Raw genomic sequence first — 24,058 nt, 5'->3', positions numbered from 1 at the left:
TCCTAGTGTATAAACTCTAATTTAGTCATTTACTTTTGTTTCTAACAGAACCACGAGAGCAAGCGATTTCAGATACATAAGAGTCATCATTTAATTTCTGGTAGATATGCTTTACAGAATGGGTTTAAATAATATTGCATGTTAAAATCTCACTTCAGTCCTAGCTTTTTAAAAAAGTTCTTGGGTGTATTTTCAACTTCCAGACTTTGCTTATTACGTCCTTCAAAGCATGAAACATTTAGTAAAGCAAGTACTATAGTTTTCCCTCTATAGTAAGAAGAGATTTTTAAATATTTATTTATTTATTTAGGCATTGGAGACTGAACGCAGGGGAGCTTTACTATTGTACTACATCACTAGTCCTTTTAGTTTTTATTTATTTATTTTTGGTACCAGGAATTGAACCCAGGGGCGCTTAACAACTGAGTCACATACCCAGCCCTCCCTTTTTAAAAAAAATATTTTTTTTTTTAGTTTTAGGTGGACACAATATCTTTATTTTATTTTTTGTGGTGTTGAGGATCGAACCCAGCGCCCCGCACATGCCAGGCGAGCCACATCCCTAGCCCATACCCAGCCCTTTTTATATTTGTGACAGAGACTTGCCAAGTTGCTTAGGGCTTCACTAAATTGCTGAGGCTGGCTTTGAATTCATGATCCTTCTGATTCAGTCTCCCAAGCTGCTGGGATTACAGGCATGCACCACCACACCTGTCTAGTTTTTATTTTGAGACAAGGTCTCTCTAAATTGCTGAGGCTAGCCTTGAATTTGTGATCCTCCTTCTTCAACCTCCTGAGTCACTGAGATTACAGCAATGTGTCACTGTGCTAAGACTTTTTATTTTACATGGAAGTGCAATAACTTTTTCTCTTGAAGACAGGTAAAACTTAAAACATGGAACTTAAAATTAAAGCTACCTTTCTTTTATCTGTGCAGCAATGACAGAAGATAAAATATCATAATCGCATTCTTATGTCTTAATTTAATCAGATTAGATTTGGGGCTAGAAAATCATATATTCACGTCAAAAACTGAATGGTACAAAACCTATTTATTTTTACTTAGCAGCAAAACATAAGGTAAGAGAACTGGACTGAAAGTTAGAATACCTGAATTTAGTCCTCATTCTATAACCAACTGGCTAGGAGAACTTGTCGTCAATTTTTACATCTACCCAATAGGGAAGGGTTAAAGTAGATCAGCAGTTTTCAAATCATGCTCCTCCACAAAAGCTTAAGCTTTTTCAGAGACCCTTATAAGGTCTTATAAATGTTTAATTTCAATTCTTTTTATTTTTTTTTTTATTTTTTGGTATGGGGGATTGAACCTACGGACACTTAACCACTGAGCCACAACCCCAGCCCATTTTTATATTTTATTTATAGACAAGGTCTCACTGAGTTGCTAAGGGCCTCCCTAAATTGCTGAGGCTGGCTCTGAACTCATGATCCTCCTGCCTCAGCTTCCCAAGCCGTTGGGATTACAGTTGTGCACCACCGCACCTGGCTTAATTTCAATTCTTACTAAAAAGATACCTTTATTTAAAATCTATATGACTAGCGATATAACTCAGTGGTAGAGTGCTTGCATTATTCACAACAGCCAAAATATGGAAGCAACCCAAGTGTCTATCAACAAATAAACAAAATGTGGTATAGACACATAAAAATGATTAAGTTTTGCTACATAGTAAAACATTGAAGTACTTTGAAAACCTCACACTAAGTGAATAAACCAGCCACAAAAGGATAATTATTGTATAATTCCAAAATACAAAGTATCTAGAATAGTCAAGTACCTTAGGACATAAGTAGAATGGTGCTTTACAGGGACTGGGAAGAAGGGGAAATGGGGAGTTTAATTACAGAGTTTCAGTTTTGCAAGAATTAAGAAAGTTTTGGAGTTGGATGGGGGTGATGCTTGTACAACAGTGTAAATGTCACAGAGCTATATGCTTAAAATGGTAAAAGGTAGATTTTATGTTACTTACATTTTACCACAGAAAAAGTTTTTTAAAGTATGCTTTTTAAAAAAGACCTAGTTTCAAGATGAAATGCTTTCTTTCACTTTTTCTTTCTCTCCTTCTCTTCTTTATTTCTTGTTGTTGAGGTACTAGGGATTGAACCCAGAGATACTCTACCACCGAGCTACATTCTCAGTCCTTTCTATTTTTTTTTATTTTGAAATCGGGTCTTACTAAATACTGAGGCTGGCCTCAAACTTTCGATCCTCCAGTGTCAGCTTCTCCAAGTTACTGGGATTACAGGTGTGTGACTCCACTCCTGGCTAAGTTGAAATGACAGAAGATCTCTTTTAATTCTAAAATTTTATGAGACCCTCTGAAAACAAGAAGAAAAGAGAGGATCCAGTTGAGAAACAAGCTCATGACTCTCTGTGACCTGAATTAAGAGTGTAACTCTACCTTTTAGTGATTATACATGAACTAAGAAGCTCTAGCAACAGTAGCAAACTCAAATGCCTACAGAGGCCAGGCAGAACGCATAAGCAGGTGAAGCGGGGCAGCTGGGGATGGTGGTAAATCTGAAGCCATATGCCCTAACAGGAGCAGCTGCATCTCCACCCTGATGAACTGTCTTCTTGCAGGAATGTGGGCATGGTGTTGGGAGGATTTTCCATTCCTCAAGTGAAAATGGAATTGAGATTTTTATATGAAATGTTGGTATCTAATTTTAAAAAACTATTTTTAACATTACCAACCAAGGAAACATATCTGGAGGCCAAGGTACATAGCCAGCCAGGCACTAGGTTTGTGATGTCTTTCATAGAGCAAAGGCTGGACTCAAGAATACAAAGAAGGAATGGAAGTACTACTTGCCAGTGTTTAAAGTCTACATTCAGATCATGATCTAAATCTTTCAAATCCTAATTTTGAGAGTATCAGTTGTTAGTAAATATTATTCAAATTCGATATTATTTAAGATAGCATATCTTTGATTAGGCCATTGTTAGTGGAGTACTTTGAACATGAAGTTTAGTGCCTAGCAAATACTAGGTGGTTAATAAGTGTTAGCTATTATTACTTTTTTGTTTTGTTTTGAGATGGGGTATCACTATGTTGTCCAGGCCGACCTTGAATGCCTGGGTGCAAGTGATTCTCCTGCCTCAGCCTCCCAAGTAGCTGGGACTATAGACACCCACTACTATGCCCAGCTTATTATTACTTCAAATAAAGGCCCCTATACAAATAGAAAATTAGTGTACATCAGATTTTCAAAACCAACTCTCGCTAAAACAAAAGAAATGATAATATAATCCTTTCAATTATCTACCCCTGGATGGTGACTAGGAAATGGTGAACTTTCATGTTAATTAATAAAAGAGAAATAATCTACCACATTAGATGTTAGGGATATAGGGATATAGTTACTGGCAAAACAAACAAGGTTCTTGCCCTCATGAAGCTTACAGTCTAACAAGGAAGATGGACATCAAATAGTTATTCAAATAAACACCTAGTGAAGAAGTGTAATAAATGATATAACAGAAAATTACAGGATGATTAGAAAAGGAATAATGAAGGGACCTAATTCAGATGAGGGAGTCAGAGAGAAGGCCCCTTTAAGAGCTGACCTTTAAACTAAGACCTAAAAGGATGAAGGGAGTTAGCAACCTAAGGGTACTTTGTATGGAGGGTGAGGAGGTTAGAGTGGAAGAGTAGTGTGTGACAAAAGCATTCCAGGAATGCTTGGGTGACAGCCCCAAATAATTGAAATGGGGGAGGGTTGTTAAATAGAGGGAAAGATTAAAGTTATTAGAGAAAGGGAAGTGAAAGCTTTGAGGAGACATAAATTGTCAACTTTTTTTTTTTTTTCTTGGAGAAAATAATTTGAAGAAAAAAAGGAAATTGGTAACTAACTTAAATGAGAACTGAAGAAGTTGTTTATTGTTCATGTCAGGTTTCTGAGAAAACCAGGAGGAGGAAGGCCTGAGTGAAGCAGGTGACAGTTACTGACTGACTGGAAGGGTCCACAGCAACAAAGGGACAACATGGTGGGGTTTGTGCTTATGGAAAAAATTACAAAAGTAACATTTACTCTTTTATCATTCAAACAAGACAGCCACCCTACTCCTGAAGAAAGTGCTGTTGATCCTCAAAACGGTTTTTAATGAGGAGGATGAAGATTAGTGACAAGCAAAATCGAGGGGAAGTTTGAGGCAATTATGAAGAAAAGTCAGGCCCAATGCTTTATTTGAGTCTAAACTGTCTGCATCTCCCCTTGAGATCATTTCATCTACTATGACATCAGCTATTTTAGGGAAAAAAAAACAGACTTTTTTTTTTTTTAACTCACATAATTAGATCACTGATTCCTAGAATGTAAACTACATAAAAGCAGGGATTTTTTTTTTTTAAATCAGTTCTCTAATGATCAGACCACAAATCCCATGAGAGTAAGAATTTCTGTTTGTCCCAATCATGTTCTTGCTCTGTCACCAGCATAAATGTTTGCTGAATGAATGAATCCACCTGGACTATGAAGATAAGACCATAGTGAATTCAGAATGAAACACTTTAAAAAGGTGAAGGAGGGCTGGGTTGTGGCTCAGTGGTAGAGCCCTTGCCTAGCATGTGTGAGGTACTGGGTTCGATTTTCAACACCTCATATAAATAAACAAACAAATAAATAAATAAAGGTTCATCAATAACTAAAAATATACATATATATTTTTTTAAAAGTGAAAGATCAATTATATTTCTTCTTCTGTGAAGTGTCTGTTCAGTTCCTTGGCCCATTCATTGATTAGGTTATTTGGTGGGTTTTTTTTTTTTTTTTTTTTTTGTGCTAAGTTTTTTGAGTTCTTTATATATCCTGGAGATTAATGCTCTATCTGAGGTTCATGCGTTAAAGATTTGTTACAATTCTACAGGCTCTCTCTTCACCTTATTGTTTCCTTTGTTGAGAAGAAGCTTTTTAGTTTGAACCTGATTTTACTTCTTATGCTTTAGGAGTCTTGTTAAGGAATTCAGATCCTAAGCAGACATGGTGAAGATTTGGGCCTACTTTTTCTTCTATTAGGCACAAGGTCTCTGGTCTAGTGCCTAAATCTGATCTCCTTTGTGTTGAGTTTCATGCATGGTGAGAGACAGGGGTTTAATTTCATTTTGTTACATGGGGATTTCCAATTTTCTCAGCACCATTTATTGAATAGGCTATCTTTTCTCCAGTGAATGTTTTTTGGCGCCTTTGTCTAATATGAGATGATTATATTTATGTGGATTTTGTCTCTGCATCTTTTATTTTGTACTATTTGTCTACTTGTCTGTTTTGGTGCCAATACCATGCCATTTTTGTAACTATAGCTCTCTAGTATAAATATATGAAAAAATGTTCACCATCTTTAGCAATTAGGGAAATGCAAATCAAAACTACTCTAAGATTTCATCTCACCCCAGTCAGAATGCCAATTATAAAAAATACAAACAATAATAAATTTTGGCAAGAATGTAGGCAAAAAGGTACACTCATACATGGCTGGTGGAATGCAAATTGGTGCAACCATTATGGAAAGCAGTATGGAGAGTCCTCAGAAAACTTGGAATTAAACCACCATTTGATCCAGCTATCCCACTTCTCAGTTTATACCCAAAGGACTTAAAATCAGCATACTACAGGAACACAGCCACATCAATATTTATAGCAGCTCAATAGCTAAACTATGGAACCAACCTGTTGACAGCCACAGCCGAAGGGGCCCCAGCAAACTTCCAGCTGCCGGCTGATGATTGGCTCACAGCGGCCCCAGCAACATCTAGCTGATTGGCTCCTCTGTGGTGATGCTCATTGGGCTGTTTCCCTGCCCTGTCAGACCACGGAGCTGCTCATTGGGGGACTTTTTTGGCTTCGCCCACGTGACTCAGCCAATCGGCCTCAAGAGCAGGAGGATTGTGGGAGGTGGAGAGAGGCTTGTGTTGGGGTGAGAGGCTTGTGGGAAGCCGGTGGTGCAGTTGGGCCTGAGGGTTTTTCCTGAGGAGCTGTTTTGTTTGGACTGTGTGGTTCTAAAAATAAAGTTCGTTTCTTTTGACAAGTGGCTCCTGAATTGTGCCCAGCCAGACTTCGGCACCAACCCAGGTGCCCTTCAACAAATCAATGGATTAAAAAATGTGGTGTGTGTGTATGTGTGTGTGTGTGTGTGTGTGTGTGTGTACACATGATGGATATTACTCAGCCTTAAAGAATAATGAAATTATGGCATTGGCCAGTGAATGGATGGTAAATGGATGGAGCTGGAAAATATGCTAAGTGAAATAAGCCAATTCCCCAAAACCAAAAGCCAAATGTTTTCTCCTACAGGAAGATGCTAATTCACAATGGGGCAGGGGTGGACTAGGGAAGAATATAGTTACTTTAGATTAGGTAGAGGGGAGTGAAAGGAGGGGAGAGAGTTTGGGGGTAGGAAGGGAGTAGAATGAATCAGACGTTATTACCCTATATACATATATAACTATACAACCAGTGTGATTCTACATCATGTACAGCCAGAAGAATGAGAAATTATACTCCATGATATATGATGTATTAAAGTGCATTCTACTGTCATGTATACTAATTAAAACAAATTTATTTTTTTAATTAATTTATTTTTTAAAAAGGTTAAAGAAAAAAAGGTGGGGGGAATGAAATTAACAATATTAGATCCTGGTGCTCATTTTCAACTTTTTCTTTCCCACACTCCATACTCATCAGCAAATACTGTCAATGTAACTCCTTAAACAGCTCTTCATCTTCATGGTCACTTCCTGTTCTGTTAGCATAGTCCTGTCTTTAGTCTTACCTATTTTGAATTCAGTTTTCTATATTTTTGGTCAGTGTCACATGTGAAAACAGTACACAAATCGATAAGGTTCTACTAACTTCAGGAGAAAACACAAAGCCCTTCATTACCTGAGGCAACATGTATTCTTGCAGCCCAGCAGAGCTGGTACAAGCATGGACTTTGTGAACACTTCGGTACAAATATGAGCTGTGCTACTTTCATAACTTTGTGGCATTGTGCAAGTTATTTCTCTTTCTGCTTCTTATCATATAACACAATAATAATCATACCAACTTATATGTTTGTTGTGAGAATTAAATGACCTATGTAATGTACTTTGCTCAGTAGCTGGTGCACAGTAAGAATTCAGTATTATTTACTTTTAATCTATAACAAAGTTTCTTTCTTATATATTAAGCCAGCCAGTGCAAATTTCTTACCTTTTTCCAAAGGAGTCATATTGTTTCCACTTTCAAAAATCTTGTTTTCTTGTTTTAGAATGTACTCCTTTTTTTTTTTTTTTTTTTTTTTTGCTTCATAGTTTTCTACACCCCAGGATCCATACCTACTGTCTTTGCTCCTTTACAGTTTTTTCCTATTTTTGCAGGAAGAATTATTTCCTCTCTTGTACTATTACTGAATCTTACACTGGCTCTAATGATCACTTAAACTCTTTGAAAACTGTTTGTGGACCACTTTGTTTCTTCTCATAGAATGTGAGCTCCTTGAGGTCAAGTATTGCCACTTTGTCATCTGTATTTCCAGCATTTCATACAGTGTTGATGGAGAACACAGGGAAACAATAATATACTCTGGAGTCAGGCTTTTGGCTGGTCACTTAATAGAGCAATGACTTACAGCTAGTTATTTAACTTTCTAAATCTTAATTTAATTTTCTATGCCATGGAACTAATAACATTATCTACCTGAGACAGGATTGTTGTGAAGAAAACAAGACAATCTATATAGAAGCATTTAATAAATGTTCATTGCTATGATTTTCCTTATTTTCTCTCAGATATTGTATTTTTCCTCTCTAGAAATTCTACTTGGATTTTTAAATATCTTCCATTTCATTCCTCATCATATTCATGTTTTCCCTTATATTTTTGAGCATGTTTAAACAACATAAAGTAACTATTTAAGGGCTGGGTTGTGGGTCAGCAGTAGCGTGCTCACCTAGCATGTATGAGGCACTGGGTTTGATCCTCAGCACCACATAAAAATAAATAAATAAAATAAAGGTTTGTGTCCAACTACAACTAATATATATATATATATATATTTTAACTGTTTAAAGGTTCTTGTTATCTAATTCTATCATCTCTATCATTTCTGGGTCTGTGTTTCTATTAATTCTTCTCCTGGTTATGGGTCCTGCTCCTTTTACTGTCTGATAATTTTAATAGGGTGCCAAACTTTGTGAATTTTTCATTGTTGAGTGCTGGATTTTATTGAATTCCTGTAAAGAATATCAAATTTTGTTCTGGAATACAGATGAACCTCAACTTAAGGTGGGGTTTTGTCCCAATAAGTGTTGGTAAGTAAAAAATGCATTTAATACACTTAGCAACACAGTAAAACATAACACACCATAGATGTACTGGTTGTTTATCCTAGTGATTGTGTGGCTGATGGGAACAGTGGCTCTTGGCCACCACTCAGCAGAACAAGGGAGTATCCTGTCACATCTTACTTTCTTATGAAAAGATTCAAGCTCAAAACTGGATAGTTTCTACTGAATGTGTATCATTTCTGCACCATGGCAAAGCTGAAAAACCATTAAATCAAACTTATAAATCAGGGATCATCTGTCCAGCTAAATTCCTTATAGATAAGCTTAATATTTTTGCTTTTAAGCTGCTGAGGACTCCATCTAATGCCTGGAGGATTTTGAGGTCTCTCTCCTTTGGCTGGTAAGAGGGTGAGCTATCCCCAGGCTGTGTATGCTGTAGGAATTGTCTGGGCCACTGTTTTCAGGTGATGCCTTTTCTTTCTTTTTAATATTTTGTTTATTTAGTTGTAGTTGGACACAATACCTTTATTTTATTTTTATGTGGTGCTGAGGATCGAACCCAGGGCTTTGCATATGCTAGGCTAGCCCTCTACCGCTGAGCCACAACCCCAGCCCTCAGCTGGTGCCTTTTCAACCCCCACAAGTACACAGTTTGTAGGATGAGATTCACAGGTCTAGAGTTCACTGAGCAACCCCTCTTCTCTGGTATTTGGCCTGTAAATTCTGGCCACTTGTGTCTCCCTAAACCCTGATCTCTGCCTCCTCAATTAAAAAACAAAAAACAAAACAAACAAACAAAAAAGAAACCCTGTCAGGTCCTTCGAATCTCCCTCCCTGCACTGTTGATTGGAAACCCCTCTCAGGTCTTACAGTCACCATTAGCCTGGCTAATGTCTGAAAACAGTTATTTGAGATAATGTCTGATTTTCTTGTTGTTTGTGGCAAAAGGACAATTCCCTTAGTAGGTACTTCTTCATGGAGAAAAGAAGAAGTGTCTATCACTATTTTATTAATTGAAAAAATAATATATATACATATTACATATGTAAATATATGTCCGATAAATATATTTCTATTGATAAAAGCACAAAGCCCAAAATTAAATTCTAACTGAAAATACACCGTGGACAAAAAGCTCTTTTGAGTTGATACCCCTAACCAGAAGTGAAGATTTACTTCAAAGGAATTTCAGTCTTTGTCAAACTTGGAAAATTCAGATTAATCTTTCGACACTGAAAGAAATACCAAAGTGAGAAGTTGAATTTTACAGGCTTTTTACATTTGAATAGATCTTTTGCTTCTAAGAGTCTAAAGTTGCCTAGATAGCAAGAGGTTCACTATAGTGTTCGTGAGATTATCTGAAACTCAGACATAGGAAAATTAGCATCATTCAGTACCCAGCCATGCAGAAATGACATTGCATCCCTGTGTTTGCTAAAAACTGGAAGAAAATGTTTCTTGCCAAAAGGGATCAGGTCCTTAGTTTTCTACAGGTGGCTTCATTTTTAGATATGTTTTACTATCCTCCTCCTCCTCCTCCTCCTCCTCCTCCTCCCCTCCCCAGAAGAGTAAGTTTCCTCTTGATAATGTTAAAATATATACATGATATTCTAAGGAATTTATCTGCCAAAGAACAACATAGTAGCAGCTCCACTGAGTAGGTACTTGGCATTCTGATTGAAAAAGTGGAAGTTAATAAATCTTCCTTTCAAACCTTGCCTCCAAAAGCTTTTGCTCATTCTGGATTAAAACTGGGACTCGACACATTCTGGGACTGAAAAGCGTTCCCAGTTTCCTGGAAAAAACTGAGAATATATTAAAAGTATTTAACTAAAGATTTTAAGATCACTTAGACACAAATGTTGCATTTAGTCCTTAAGAAATCAGCCAGCTGTGGTGGGGCATGAATGTAATGCTGATTACTTGGAGGTTGAGGCAGGAGGATCACAAATTGAGACCAGTCTGGGCAACTTGGTGATACTCTGTCTTAAAATAAACATAAAATAAAATAAAAAGACCTGGGAGGTAGCTGAGTGGCAGAGCCCCCCTGGGTTCAATCTTTAGTACAAAGTATGAAAGAAAATCATCAGAGGCTGTATGATTAAGTAGCCTAACAATAAATATCCAGTAAAAAGCTTAAGTTTTGTTCATGGCACAAGAGAATCAGGGGGAACTTGGAGCCCTTTCCCCTTAGCAGCTGGATGGATCACTGGCAGCTGCTCATATAAAGATAAAGAAACCCACATCTGTGTGGAATCCAAATGCAATATGAATCCCTTGTGCTAGTAAATAAATTCTTGAAGAGGCTCCACTTCTAAATCAGGGGGGGAAATTAAGGCTATCTGAAGACTATTTTACATAGTTATCTGTGCTATACCACAAAACAGCTCTAGCTGTATACACCATTCTTCAATAATATAATAGATATTAATAAATATTTTCTGATTAAGAGACAAAGAAAAGCCAGGCTTAATGGTGCATGCCTATAATCCTAGTGGCTCAGGAGGCTGAAGCAAGAGGATTGCAAGTTCAAAGCCCACCTCAGCAATTTAGAGAGGCCCTAAGCAACTTAGGATGACCCTGTCTCAAAATAAAAAATAAAAAGGTTTGAGGATGTGGCTCATTAAGCACCCCTCAGTTCAATCCTCAGTACCAGAGAGAGAGAGAGAGAGAGAGAGACAGACAGACAGACAGACAGACAGACAGACAGACTAGGGAAGGACTGGAAAAGACAGATTCTAATGAAATAGTACAAACTTTATCAGTAAACTCACAGTGTATAGATGTTTATGTAGATACAAATTTTGTTTACATAGAGACCAATGGAATAGTTTTTCCAAGCTAGTTCACTTAGAATTGAGTTCATACTGGGCTGGGGTTGTGGCTCAGTGGTAGAGTGTTTGCCTGGCATGTGTGAAGTACTGGGTTCAATACTCAGCACCACATAAAAATGAATAATAAAATAAAGGTCTATCAACAACTAAAAAATTTATATGTATAAAAATTTTTAAAAAGAAAAGAATTGAGTTCATATTGTTTTTCACTTATTAGTGCATACATCCCATTAAGAAAATGATGCTATTTTCAGTACACTAAATACTTCTTACACAAGAGTGAAATAAAGATGGATAATCTCTAGAGTCATATGTCAAAGAAACTGTGATAAAAGTAGAAATAACACATTAGCAATTCTGAGTTTTATTGGCAGCCTTGCAATTAAACCATTGTGTAATCCTTCTGCAAGTTACACAATTTAATTCCTTTTACAATAGGCACGTTACTTATTTGTTAGAATAGTTGAAATAATCTAGTAAAGTACTGGGTAAAGTTTCTGAACATTTTTTCATAGCTATATATAAAGTAAAGGAGCACCAATTAGAGAAGAGTAGGGGATTTTGTAAGTGCAGCAAAGGCAGGCAGAGCACTGTACCTGTCCACTATTCCAACCTCAGTGGCAGGCACATGATAACTCTTCCAGAAATATTTGTTTTGAATGGATGAAGAAATGCTTTATGTCTTCCCTTTCTTTCAGGATCACTATAGAAACTGTCTTTGACATATTAAATACTTACTTGGAAAACCACATAATATGAAAATGAGAACAAGAACAGACCCTTGAGAACAGATGTTAAAGAAGATTTTATGCAGAGATTCTAAATCTAAAAAAATTGGAGCAATTTAAACTACTTTAATTTTCTGAATGTAAGAATCTACTGACACTTTTTTAAAGCTCCCAATGGGAGTGTTTTAACCCTTCATCTCACCAACATACATCTTCATATGGATATTTTCAAAATATGTTTTTAGTTGTAGATAACACAATACCTTTATTTACTTATTTTTATGTGGTGCTGAGGACTGAACTCATTGCCATGCTCTACCACTGAGCTACAACCCCAGCCCAATATGGATGTTTTCAGTCAGTGTCTTTCTTAATATTTGCCTTGAAATATAATCATGAGATGCCAAACCAACAGTTTTCAAGTATAAAAATGACTTGCATTTTCTAGTTCACATTACTCTTCTCTCAGGATGATTTGAAAGACCAGTAAGCTTCACTCTACTTCCCCAATCCTCTATTTCTAGAACCTGACCTATACTTCCTGCTGCTTAGTGAATGCCGGGTTTCTGTTCTCGCAACTAAAAGGCTCAGGGGTCACTCTAGTTAAACTGGGCTAACTGGGCTGCACGAAATAACCACACAAGAGACACAAATACCTTTTTCTTTGGGGTTGCTGTGACGGCTCCTCTGACCTTAAGGGTCTGCTGAAAGAGAGAGAAAGAGCACGCGCTGACCCCTTTTATTGAGGAGACTATTCAAATGAGGCAAGGGGTCAGGTTTCAGGGGGCTGAGTCTATCTTCATGATGTCCACTGTCAGCAGATTGACTGACACCTGGGTAGGCCACACCCAAGGGCACAGTAAGAGGAGGGGACACACACAAGGCACTTCCATGGAAGATTCTATCCTAAACAGGGCAAGGGGTTATATTACAAAGGAACAGGTGAGCATAGCTTCACCCATGGGGCTGTAGCAAGACACACCCATTTCTGTGACTGAGCGCCTCAGCACCCAGCTGGGGAGTGTAACTCAGTCACCCGTAAGGTTGGCCTCCCACAAGTGAAATTTTTTTAGTTGAATCCCAAAGATATATCAACTTTTCCCAAATAACATATCACATTATTCACAATAGTCAAAAGGGAGAAGCAACAATAGTGTTCATTCACAGAAGAATGGATAAGCAAAATGTGATATACACATAAAACGGAATATTATTCAGTCTTAAAAAGGAAGAAAATTTTGACACATGCTATATCAGGGATGAACTATGAATATATTTATGCTAAGTGAAATAAGAAATTCACAAAAAAAACAAATATTATGTGATTCCACTTATATGAGACAGCTAGAGTAGTCAAATTCATGGAGACAGAAAGTGGAACAGTGGTTGTCAGGAGCTAGAGGTAGGAGGGAAAGGGGAGCTCATGTTTATGAGTACAGAGTTTTCGTTTTGCAAGATGAAAAATTTCTGGAGATGAATGGTGATGATGGTTGTGGAATGACAGGAATGTATGTAATGTCATAAAACTGCACACATAAAATTTATGTTTATATTTTATCACAATTAAAAAAATAAACAACATATTTTCCCCAGTAAATCTATTTCCCCTCCAATATAAATTTCATTGGTCATCTAACTCACCTTACATTCCAAACCCAACCACCAAATTATATAGAGTCTCTCTCCAAAAATTCCCTTTCCATTTCCAAGGAAACTGCCTAAGTTTGATTCTTACCTCTCACCTCCACTACTATTTTCCTAAGCCATCCTCCACATTGCCTTTAGAATGGTCTTTTATAATACAGATATCATCACACCACTCTCCCATGTAAGAACCTTAAAATAATATTTATAATAGTAATGTTCATAGAACAAAATCCAACTTCTTTTTAATAACAAAGCAAAAACCAAAACCAAACAAACAAAACAAGTCTTCAGAATAAGATTCATTCTTTACAGGCTCATCTTTCCTAACCTCCTTCATAAGTGCTAGTTATTCTGATCTCCTCAGTTCCTTGAACACTCCATGTTCTTTTGTGCTTCAGCGCAAACCCTACTTAGAATGCCCTTTTCTCCTTTACTGATATGGATAGTTCCTACTTTTCCTTTCCAACTTAGATCCAACAGCCAGTTCTCACAATCCGCTCTAATCCACTATTCTCTTCCTACTACTGCAAGGGCATCCTCATTCTACTTCCACTCCTACCATTCAGGAGTTTTCTTCTTTGTACAGGCATCTCTACAGACCACCTTAGTATTGTTTCTTCCAATGAAGTGAAACACACAATTTTTTTTTGGTTTCCTACTGCATATAAAATTATGTTTAAGATGGGCATGGTGCACATGCCTATAATCCCAGCTACTTGGGAGGAGGCTGAGGCAGGAGGATCCCAAGTTCAAGGCCAGCCTAGGCTTGGAGAAACCCTGTCTCAAAATAAAATAAAAAGGGGTGGGGGAGACTGAGGATGTAGTTTGGGGAGACTGGGGATGTAGTTCAATGACCCTGGGTTCAATACGCAGTATTGAAAAAAATAGTTGTATGTACACTATACTTTTCTCTATTAAATGTACAAAAATATGTCTAAAAAACAATGTATATGCCTTATTTAAAAAATATGTCTAAAAACAATGTATATACCTTATTTCAAAAGAACTATCACCGAAAATTGTTAATGTTCATCTGAGCCTTCGGTAACTCATAATGTTTTTGCTGGTGAAGGGTCAGCCTTGTTGATGGCTGCTGCTGGTCATGGAGGGGGTGTTGAAGGTTGGGGTGGCTGTGGCAATTTCCTAAGACAACAATGAAGTCTGCTAAATTAATTGACCCTCCTTTCATGAAAGATTTCTCTACAGTATGTGATGATATTTCATAGCATTTTACCCACAGCACAACTTCTTTCAAAATTGGAGTCAATCCTCTTAAGCCTGCCATCGCTTTATCAACTAAGTTTACAAAACATTCTAAATCCTTTGTTGTCATTTCAACAATGATGATGTTCACAGCACCTTTACCAGAATAGATTCCATGTCAATAAACTTTCTTTGTTCATCCATAAAAAGCAACTCCTCACTTATCAAAGTTTTATCGTGAGGTGGCATCAATTTAGTCATGTCTTTGGGTTCCATTTCTAGTTCTCTTGAACCAGAGATAGTGCACATGTACAGTTACTTCCTCCACTGAAATCTTGAACCCCTCCAAGTCATCCGTGAGGGTAGGCTGGAATCAGCTTCTTCCAAATTCCTGTCCATGTTGTTATTTTGACCTTCTCCCTTAAATCACAAATGTTTTAAATGACATCTAGAATAGTGAATCCTTTCCAGAAGGGTTTACTTTGCCCATATTCATCAGAGGAATCACTACTTCTGGCAGATAATAGCCTTAAGAATGTATTTCTTAAATAATAAGACATGAAAATAAAAATTACTACTAGATCCATGGGCTGCAGATTGGATGCTATTTAGCAGGCATGAAAGCAACACAACACTAATCTCATTAAATAGCTCCATCAGAGCTATTGGATGATGAGGTGCACTGTCAATGAGTAGTAATATTTTGAAAATAATTCTTTTTTTTTTTTTTGGTAAGCAAGTCTCAACAGTGAGCTTAAAATATTCAGTACACCTTGTTATAAACGGATGTGCTGTCATCCAGGTTTTGTTGTTCTATTTACAGAGCACAGACACAGTAGAGTTAGAATAATTCTTAAGGGTCCTAGGATTTTCAGAATGATAAATGACCACTGGCTTCAACTTAAAGTCACCAGCTGCATTAACCCTTAACATGAGAGGTAGCCTGTTCTCTGAAGGCAGCTATTGACTTCTCTCTAGCTAAAAAAGTCCTAGACTACATCTTTTCCCAATAAAAGTTGCTTCGTTTACAATGAAAATTTATTGTTTAGGGTGGCCACCTTCATCAGTTATCTAAGCTAGGTCTTCTGGATAACATGCTGTAGCTTCTACACCAGCACTCACTGCTTCACCTTGCACTTGTATGTTGTAGAGTTGACTTCTTTCCTTAAACCTCATGAATCAACCTCTGCTAGCTTCAAACTTTTCTTCTGCAGCTTCTCTTAGCCTTAGTAGAATTGAAGAGAGTTGGGGCCTTGCTCCACGTTAGGCTTTGTCTTAAGGGAATGTTGTGTCTGATCTGATCTTTTATCTAGACTACTAAAACTCTCTCCATAGCAGCAATAAGGCTGTTCTACGTTCTTATCATTTGTGTGTTCACTGGAGTAGCACTTTTAATTTTCTTCAACTGCTTTTCAACTCTGCATTCACAACTGGATAACTCTGGAACAAGAGGACTAACTTCTGGCCTATTTTAGGTTTTGACATGCCTTCTTCACTAAGCTTAATCACTTCTAGTTTTTTATTTCAAGTGAGAGACATGCAATTTATCCTTTCACTTAAACACTCATTGTAGGGTTATTACATTGCCTAATTTTAATGTTGTGTCTCAGTGATGAGGAAGACCAAGGACAGGGAGAGAGATGGGGAACTGGTCAGTTGGTGGAGCAGTCAGAATGCTCACAACATATCCATTAAGTTTACTGACATATGGGTATGGTTTGTGGATATAATTACAAAATAATTACAATAGTAACATCAAAGATCACTGATCACAGATCATCATAACAGATATAGTAACAAAAAAAGCTTAACTATTACAAGAATTACCAAAATGTGACATAGATGCACAACATGAAACAGGCCTTTGGAAAAATGATGCAACACACTTGCTTAATGTAGGATTACCACAAACTTTGAGTTAGTATAAAAAGCACAAATGTGCACAGTACAATAAAGCAAAATGCAATAAATGAGGTATGTCTGTATTCACATTATTCCTTGTATTTCCTGTACAGTATTTTAATATTTGCCAAGAGCAAGGGCTCGGAAGCCAGACTGCTGTGGTATTAATCTGAGCCCAGCATTTACTAGTAATCTTCCAAGTTACTTAACCCCTTTGATCCTCAGTTTTACTAGTTATAAATGAGGATTATAGCATCTGCCATGAAGAGCTGTTGTGAGGATTAAATCTTGTGAGGATTAAAGCATTCAAAACCATACTTGATTCTTAATAAGGTATCGCTAGTGATGGTAGTGGTGGCAGGAACATTTCTGACACAATACTGCCATCTCCTCAAAAGCAAGGTATTCCAAAAGCCTTGAACAGTATTTATAGGAACTTAAGAAAGAGTTTGGAAGGAAGAACAGAGGGAAGGAAGGAAGGATGAGAAGAAGGAAGAAAAGAAAGGAAGGAGAGAAATAGACAAAAACAAACAGAATTGGGAAAGACTTACCACCATTTTTGCCCACAGTTCGAAAGCATCTCCAGAAGGCCCGTAAAAATGATGCCCTATTGTGGGGGGTGGCTTGGATGAAGCTGAATTCTCGAAAGAGAATATGAGTTCCCTGGCATACACTGGTAAAACTGCAAAGACAAAAATTAAATCATCATCAGGTGGAATTCAGAAAGCTGCATTCAGAATGAAAATTTAATACCAGAGAGAACCACTGCCAAAGACGTGGGAGAAATCTATCTTTTCCCCCAACAAAACTTGGAAATACAGATTAGACAAAATCCTTCTAAAGGGAAGTCTCTTCAGATAACCACATCCCTCTGAAAATTCTTGAGTCCAGTTCCTCTGAGTACTTCCTGCCTACAACATGTACACATTGAGGATATTATTTAATCAGTCAATGGAGAGTTCCCTCTTATAAAGGGAACTCTTTCGATCTTTACCTGGATGATACAGGCACTCTTTTTTTGGAGAATATTTCTCCTTCTATCCCATTCGGAATTATGCTTCCCTAAAGTATTCTTTTTGTACTGCCCTTGGTCTATAGCAGCTGCCCTAAGGATAACATGGCTTATGGGGGAGTAGTGTCTGTTCTAGTTTAGGGGTGCTGCTATATACCTCCCTGACAGTAACCCCAGAGACAAATCATATGTGGAAAAGGACAGGAAAAGTTCCAAACAGTACACTAAAGGCAAATAGGAAGAACAAGGGTAGAAAGTGGCCCCTAACTAGAGAATGGAGCAAGGCCCCAGGGCCCAAGTGAGTCAGTGTTTAAACTGGGCCAGGGAAGGGAAAAAACACACTCCATTGCCTTTGGGTTCCCTGCCAAAGAAATAAAGGCTGTAGAGCTTGGCGTAATCTAAAAATGGAAATTCCACAGAAGAAAAGGCAATTATCCAGTAATCATCCCTACCAAGGGCCAACTGCAGGTTCCAGAAAACTCCTAAATTCTCTGACAAGTAAATCACGGGTGGAAAACATGTTAATCTTTGTGGAGAAGCAGACACTAAACTGAAGATGGCAAGCAATGGAGGGAACAGTGGTAATTCCAAGCTCCAGTTTGCATCTGATGACCATCTAAAGCGGGTGGGGATCTGAATCTCCAAACTGAACAGGAAAAGAATCTCACTGCCCTTCTCCTAGACCAAATTTAGGGGAAAGTTTTTACTGTCTTTAACAGAGACTATGCTACCATTTAGGATAAAATCAGCCTCTTCCTATTAATATTAACAGTACTATAATAAAAAAGCAAATTGCACACTCATCTTTTCTCTTAGAAAACTAGCATAGAAATCCACTTTTAAGACACTATAAGAAAGTATAAGAACAACATCTGTCAAAGGATTATGTTAGAAGAGAGGTTTTTAAAAATCCGTTAAAGTGTTAAACTACTCATGCCGTTTATGTCCTACACAGGAAAATGAAAATATAGCAAATGAGCTGTTCCAGGTAAATGGGTCAGGCTACATTTCCAGCAAAAGAAGCCTAAAATGATAACATTGTAACCTACATTTATGAAGCAATCCCACAAAGAATTAGGCCCAAAGTGTGTTTCATACCCTAAGGGGAAAAGCCTGTGTTTAGGCTGTGGTCTAAGCAGCAAACAACTAATAATAGTGAAACTATATCCTTTTAATAGCTTTTAATGCCACATTTTGCAAAAAGCCTTTTCCCCATCCTATCCCCTACCTCCAATTCCCCTCTTATCTCACTTACAATTCTCAAAAAAAACAAAACAAAACACTATTTCGTTGTTTTGTTTTGTTTTAAAGTCCTTTTAGACTGCAAGTTCATGTAGTAAACAATTGGGTTGTACTCCTCTTTGTCTCTACTGTTACCTAACACAAAGATACTCCATAAATGTTTGTGGTAGTTGATTTTGAAAGATAAGAAAAAGTTAGTAATACCAAATAGAATGAATATCTGCAGCTCTCTATAATGAAATACTAAAAGTCCATATTTTATAATGTTTTTAAAAGTCTAGGCCTTTCTTCTGGTATTGTAATGTTGCAATTGGCCTTCTTTTGATTAGTATTTTCCTGGTGTATCTTTTATTATTATGTACCTTTTATGTCTTTAATTTAAAATTTTCCAGATCATTTTGTTTTAGGTGTGTCTCTTATAAATAGTATATAGTTTAATTTTGTTTCTCTATCCTAATTTACAGTCTCTATATAGTAAAATATGTATTTTAAGTGTATTTAATTAACATCTGACATTTATTTGGTCCTTTCCGTGAACTGTCTTTCTTTGCCTTTTTCCCTCTTTTCTTGCTTTCTATTTTGTTGGTACAGTTTTGTGGGGTTTTTTTCAAAAAAAATTCTTTCTACTTCTTTGTTAGTAAAGGTATAGACAGAATCTGAAATCTTTTAAATATTCTTTAAAATTTAGCATACTTACATTTATTTATTATATTTAGCATATAAATATTTATGTGTACATTTTTCTCAAATGTTGACAGTTACTCACTATCACTCTAAAACAAGACAAGGATCAAAGCATCCTTGAAGTTGCTGAGGCTGGCTTTGAACTTGCAATCCTCTTGTCTTAGCTTTCTGAGCTGCTGGTATTATATGCCTGTGCCATGGCTTCAAAGCACACTTTAAATAATTTACACACAATTTTCACATTTTCTATTATCTTTTAGAATTTTACTTCTACATTTTTAAAATGGAAAACTTTTTAAGGTAGTGAAATATATATAATTTTCATAATATTAGCCATTTGTCAGTGTGCAATTCAGTGGCATTAAAAATATTCACAATAACCAGGTGTGGCAGTGCACACGTATAATCCCAGCAGCTCAGGAGGCTGAGGCAGGAGGACTTCGCGTTCAAAGCCAGCCTCAGCAATTTAGTGAGGCTCTAAGCAACTCAGTGAGACCCTGTTGCCAAATAAAAAAACAAAAAAGGGCTGGGACGTTGCTCAGTGGCTAAGCACCCCTGGGTTCAATCCCGAGTATCAAAAAAATAAAAACTAAAAAACCTAAAAATTCACAAAGCTGCACAACCATCACCACTATCTATACCCAAAACATTTTGTCATCTCCAACAAAAACCATATATCCATTAGATAGTAAATAATGTCTTTTTTTGGCCTCCCACTAGACTTTGGTAACCTCTATTTCACTTTCTGTCTCTGGAATCTACCTATTCTAGATACCTCATATAAGTGTTATCTTACAATATTTGTCCTTCTGTGTCTGGCATGTTTCACCATGGATAATGTTTTTTAGGGTCCACACATGTTGTGGCATATATCAAAATCTCTTTTTAAGAATTAATAATGTGGGCTGGGGCTGGGGCTGTAGCTCAGTGATAGAGCACTCATCTAGCATGTGTGAGGCCCTGGGTTCAATCCTCAGCACCACGTAAAAATAAACAAATAATAAAAGTATTGTGTCCATCTATATCTAAAAATATTTTTTAAAAAGAATAATGTTTCATTGTATGCATATACAATATTCCACCTTACTTCCCCCTTTGGTTATTGTGAATAAAGCTGCTATCATTGGTGTACAAGCATCTGTTCTCATTTTGCTTTCAACTCTTTTGGATATATACCTAGGGTGCAATTGCTGGGTCATATGGTAATTCTATGTTTAACCTTTTGAGACACCACCAAGCTGTTTTCCAGAGTGGCGGTATTATTTTACTCTTAGCAGCCATGCACGAGGGCTCCCACTTCTCTGAGTCCTCACCAACATGTGTTCTTTTCCTTTTCTTTTTTTTTTCTTTTCTGATAGCCAACCTAGCAGGTATGATAGTATCTCATTGTTTTGATTTGTATTTCCCCAATACCTAATGATGTTGATTGAGCATCTTTTTGTATATTTATTAGACATATATAAAATCTTTGGAGAAATGTCTATTCAAGTCCTTTGGCTCCTTCATCCCCAGCAACTCAGGCTCTTGGTGCTGGGGATCCAACCCAGTGCCTTGTGCATGGTAGGCAATACCATGAGCTAGACCCCTATCTCTGGTCATTTTTCAATTAGATTTTTTGTTTTGTTGCTACTGAGTTGTAGAGGTTCTTTATATATTCTGTATACCAATTCTTTAACAGATAAAGATTTGCAATTATTTTTTTCCTATTCTGTAGGTTGTCTTCCCTCCGCCCGCGACCTCTCGTAGCTCTGTTAGACCCAGGGCCTGGCACCTGCTAGGTAAGCACTCTACTACAGAGCTACATCCCCAGTTCTTTTTCTTCTAAGACAGGATCTCACTAAGATGCCAAGGCTGGCCTTAAATTTCTGATCCTCTGTCTCAGCCTCCTAGGTAGCTGGGATTATTAACCAAGCCAGGTTATCATTCTTGGCTTGGATTATGATTTCTCAGTAGTTATAAACCTTTAGCTCTATCAGCAAAAGCCTGTGAGAGGTGAATGATCTGTGTGCATCTGCCTGAAAATATCTATCTTCCCTTCTGGAGAGAGATGGTTTATTCAGTGGAAAATTCTGGGTTACCACTTATCTTTTCTTAGCACTTTCAAGATACTACTCCATTATCTGGTACCTATCATTGTTATCAAGTCCACAATTTGTCAAACTCCTGCCATCCCTTTGAGTTAATCATTCCTAATTCATATTAGCTATTGTCTTTATTATTAATATCCTGCAGATTCTACCATATAGATTTAGTTTGGCCCTGCACAGCACTTTAATCTGATATTTTGGGGTCAATTCTGGGAAATTCTATCATTATCTTTTGAAATATTGCTTCTTTACCAGTTTATCATTTTGCCTCCTATTTTATATTATATATATATATATATATCCCCACTCAATGTCTTTTGCCTGTCTTCTCATAGTTTTTATCTTTTGCTATAGTTAGTATCTTCCATATTAATTCTCTATTCTATTATGTTTTATCTAGATTTTATTCTATTGAATTTTGGTTTTTCTGAATTTCAGAAACTTATTTTATCTTTCCAGGATTTATCCTTTAAAGAATACACATAGTTTTTTCTTCATTTTGCATGTTTTATCTCCCAATTTTCTCTTCTTTTAAAATAAACATCAATATCTCTTTAGCTAAGAATCCTATACATGTTTATTGAGTTTACTGTCTGGCTTTCTTAGCATTAGTTTCCCTTTATAGTTTACAGTTTCAGTGTACAGGCTTATATTAAGTGTGAGACTTTTACTCTCTCAGGGGACAAAACTAGTGTAGAGCTAGTTTTTTATACTGGATGACTTGACTCCATTCCTGATGTTATTGGCAATATCAAAGAGACTGTCACTGAACCCCCAAGTGACTCAGACCACTAGGTTCTGGTTGTAAGGCTCTGCTTCCTCATACACTCCAGGTTTAATGTAAGCTATTTCCCAGGTAGTCACCATAACTTTTTTTGAGTCTCTCTTCAAAAGGCAGAAAAGAGGCTTGCTCCAGGTGTCCTGCCCTGAATGTGGCCTTTTTAGCATCTACCATTTCACAAGAAATGAATTCTCAGCTACCCCAGATCCCTTCTAACCCAGAGTGCAGGAGGTCTGTGGTTTTAGACCCATTTGCTGCATTGTGGTATTGTTTAGCTTCTAGTCCATAGATGAATTTATATTGGTTTTACACGTGGATATATTCCTTAATTTTTTTCTTTAGAAAATATGTTTCTGGAATGAATTGGAGGCCCAAGTCATTAATCCTACAAGTCATCATGACCAGAAACTAAAATAAACTTTCTCCCTTCCAAGCCCTAAAAATGTGTATTCATGCTAATTTTCCTTTGTATTTAGCTAAATTAAAAAGTTCTTTAGTAATATGATATGTCAAGAGCTTTGTAATGTTGTGAACAACCAATAAAAAATTTAAAAAAAAAGTTCTTTAGTAGACATCAATCTTTCATCTAAAATACAAAATGTTCCTAAAAACACCTTAAAGGCCATAGAGGTATGCCACATATCTGTCTTAAACTGCTTTCTCTAAAAGCAAGCCAGGCATGATGGCGCACAGCTGTAATCCCAGCTATCCAGGAAGCTGAAGCAGGACAATTGCAAGTTTGAAGCCAGCCTGGGCAACTTAATGAGACTCTGTTTCATACTTTAAAAAATAAAAAGTGCTGGGGGTATATATAGCTCAATGGTAGAGCATTTGCCTTCCACACATGAGGCCCTGGGTTCCATCCTCAATAGTACAAAACAAACCAGTATTCAAACCTCATTGAGCAAATTCTTTCTTTCTTTAACTTCTTGGAGGTTTTCCTTGAAGATTTTAATTTTTTAACATTTTGACATGATTCCAAATTTACCAAAAAGAATTCCCAAATACCCTTTGCCTAGATTGCTGTTTATTCTAACAGGTTCTCTTTCGGGTTCCTTCCCTTCCCTTTCCCCCTTCGTGCCCTCTCTCCCAATACATACACACACATGTACAGATATTGTCAGTTGTTGATATGATGCTCATTTACCTCTACAGTGTGTATTTCCTAAAAATAAGGAATTTGGTTATATAATAGCAGTTCAATGATCAAAATCCAGAAATTAAAATCAATACGATACTATTTCCTATCTACAGATCTTATTAAGATTTCATCAATTGTCCCAATAATGTCCCTGTACAACAAAAAGAGAATCCAAGATTATACCTTGCTTTCAATTGTCATTGGCTCTTTAGTCTGAAATAGTTCCTGAGTCAGTCTTTGTATTTCATAACATTGACATTTTTTTTAAAAGTACAAGTTACTTTGTAGAGCATACTTCAGATTTGAGTTTGTCTGATGTTTATTCATGATTAGATCCAGGTGAGTGTTTTGGGCAGTATTATCACAAAAGTGATGATGGGTTTTGCTCTGCACATCATATCAGGAGGCACTTGCTATTAAGTAGTCTAGTTACTGATCATGTTAACTTTGATCGTTTGGTTAAAGTGCATCCGCCTGATTTTTCCATTGTAAAGTTACACTTT

General features: G+C 36.9%; 1 protein-coding gene across 4 annotated transcripts in view; it reads right to left on the bottom strand.

Annotated features, from left to right (window-relative positions):
* CSTPP1 (centriolar satellite-associated tubulin polyglutamylase complex regulator 1) overlaps nucleotides 1-24,058 on the bottom strand; it is a gene marked incomplete at its 3' end in the record, with an annotated part of 190,906 nt that overhangs the window by 79,461 nt on the left and 87,387 nt on the right. For all 4 annotated transcript variants that reach the window (XM_081282728.1, XM_081282730.1, XM_081282729.1 and 1 more), the window contains one exon: nucleotides 17,160-17,290. In XM_081282728.1, the coding sequence (XP_081138854.1) occupies nucleotides 17,160-17,290 (131 nt within the window). The remainder of the gene's footprint in view (nucleotides 1-17,159; nucleotides 17,291-24,058) is intronic.

The sequence above is a fragment of the Spermophilus citellus genome, assembly GCF_964194105.1.
Source record: "Spermophilus citellus genome assembly, chromosome: 2".
In the NCBI taxonomy this organism is placed as follows: Eukaryota; Metazoa; Chordata; class Mammalia; order Rodentia; family Sciuridae; genus Spermophilus; species Spermophilus citellus.
This window is presented reverse-complemented; position numbering and strand designations above follow the sequence as displayed.